The sequence below is a fragment of the Medicago truncatula genome, chromosome 8, assembly GCF_003473485.1.
Source record: "Medicago truncatula cultivar Jemalong A17 chromosome 8, MtrunA17r5.0-ANR, whole genome shotgun sequence".
Taxonomy (NCBI): Eukaryota; Viridiplantae; Streptophyta; class Magnoliopsida; order Fabales; family Fabaceae; genus Medicago; species Medicago truncatula.
Window position 1 is genome coordinate 17,608,237 of NC_053049.1, and position 1,884 is coordinate 17,610,120.

General features: G+C 29.7%; 1 protein-coding gene across 1 annotated transcript; it reads right to left on the reverse strand.

Moving 5' to 3' along the window:
* Positions 1–500: 500 nt before the first annotated feature.
* On the reverse strand, positions 501–992 carry LOC11407751 (agamous-like MADS-box protein AGL61). The gene has a single exon (XM_003628209.1). It carries the CDS (start codon positions 990–992, stop codon positions 501–503), a length of 492 nt encoding a protein of 163 aa, XP_003628257.1.
* Between the last annotated feature and the right edge of the window lie 892 nt (positions 993–1,884).

The window sequence follows — 1,884 nt, forward strand, 5'->3', positions numbered from 1 at the left end:
TAATGAACACAACGGTGGTCCACGTGAGCTTAGCTCAATTGGTTTGGACAATGCATAAAATATGAAAGATCTGGGATTCAAACATCGGCCACCACAAAAAAAAAAAAAAAAAACATGTCTATGTATTAAAGCGATGGGTCATCAATAGGGTAACAATGTAAATTTTTAAAGAGATAAAAGACCAATGTAGACAAACGATAAACTTAAAAGACCATGGATGCATTTGACCTTTTTATTTCCTTGCAATTTCTTGAAATTCAGTACAACATATTTTATTCGAGACTCGTACTATTTTCCATGTTGCTCTAACAACGAGGAAAGAAGCAACAAGTACTTAGTACAAGAGAATTTAAAATACACATATTTTGCATGATACTTCCTTCGATCACATTTATATGCAAAAAAAAACTTTTTAGGTTCATTGAATAACTAATGTATCCAGTCATAATTATAGGTCAGATACATGAGTTATTCAATATACCTAAAAAGTTGATTTTCACTTAGTTTTTAATTCCAACCACGGGCTCCTTTGCGAGGAGCATCATAGAATCTGATATATCTAAATCACAAAGACGTGATTTTACCATATTCTTGAGCTCCATTAATGAATCTTTCCATTCCTTAGGGCTGGCTGATTTGTATTCTTTTAGCATCTCCTCATTGGCCTTATCTTCCTTTTCAGCCTCAGCTATATCAGCCATCACCTTCTCATGTTGTTGGTTCAGATCCTCTATGTTAGAGGAAGGGGTTTCTAGAACATCGTTTAGATCGAGCTCTTGTTGAAGAAATTTAGACGCAATAGCATCAACACTAGGGTGGCCAAAAGAGTAAGGTTTATTCCCGGGAGAGAATACAACAATCACAATTTTGGTCCCACACAAGATGGCAAGCTCGTTTGCTTTTTTGAATAACCCCATTCGGCGCTTTGAGAATGTGACTTGCCTCGCCTCTGGTTTTTTCACCATCGCAATCTCAATTTTGCGCCGACCCATAATGAGTTAATTGTAAATGTTGTGGCTATATTCTATCCCTATATGTCTATATATAATGAATTAATTGTGTTTAATATTGTATTAAAATATTTTTTAATAATTTATTGTATTAATATTTCCTCAAAACAATTTTTATTTATTAAAAAGTTTATAATATCTAAATGTTTTTATACTTTTCTTATTTTACAAATTTTCTTCTAAATATTAAATTTTTAGCCTTTTGTTTTGTTATTATTTTAAATCAATTGTGGTAATTGATAATAATTATAGGAATACATTTTTCTTTCAAATTTTTTTTTGTGGTGGTGGTCGGACTCGAACCTCGGACCTTGCATATATATATATATATATATATATATATATATATATATATATATATATATATATATATATATATATATATTATGCATTGTTCATATTAACTGAGTTAAGCTCACGAGGACTTTTAAAAAAATAAAAAATAGAAAAATAACGGTAGGAACATAAAACGTAATGAAAAATAAGAAATATAAATCTTATCTTTAATACATGTATTATATATGACTTTAATTTATAGTTTGAAGCCCTATTTAGTCATTGAAAGAATTTGCAAGACCCAACTTAGACCCTGAAAAAAATAAAAACAACTTTTTATCCCAAAGAAAATAATTCGGGATAAGTTAGTTTCAACCCTTTTAAATTTTGTTTCGTTTATGAAAGAAATATGGAAGTTAGAAAAGAAGTTGAAACGAAGAGATTTTTTAATAGTTTGGCACAAGAAAACTTGAAAGGAAATTATGATAGAAAAGAAATATATGTATTCATAAATAGACATAAATATATTATTGTCCTAGCTTAGCTCAGTTGGAATGAATAATGCATAATATATGTAAAGTTCGAGGTTGGAACTCCG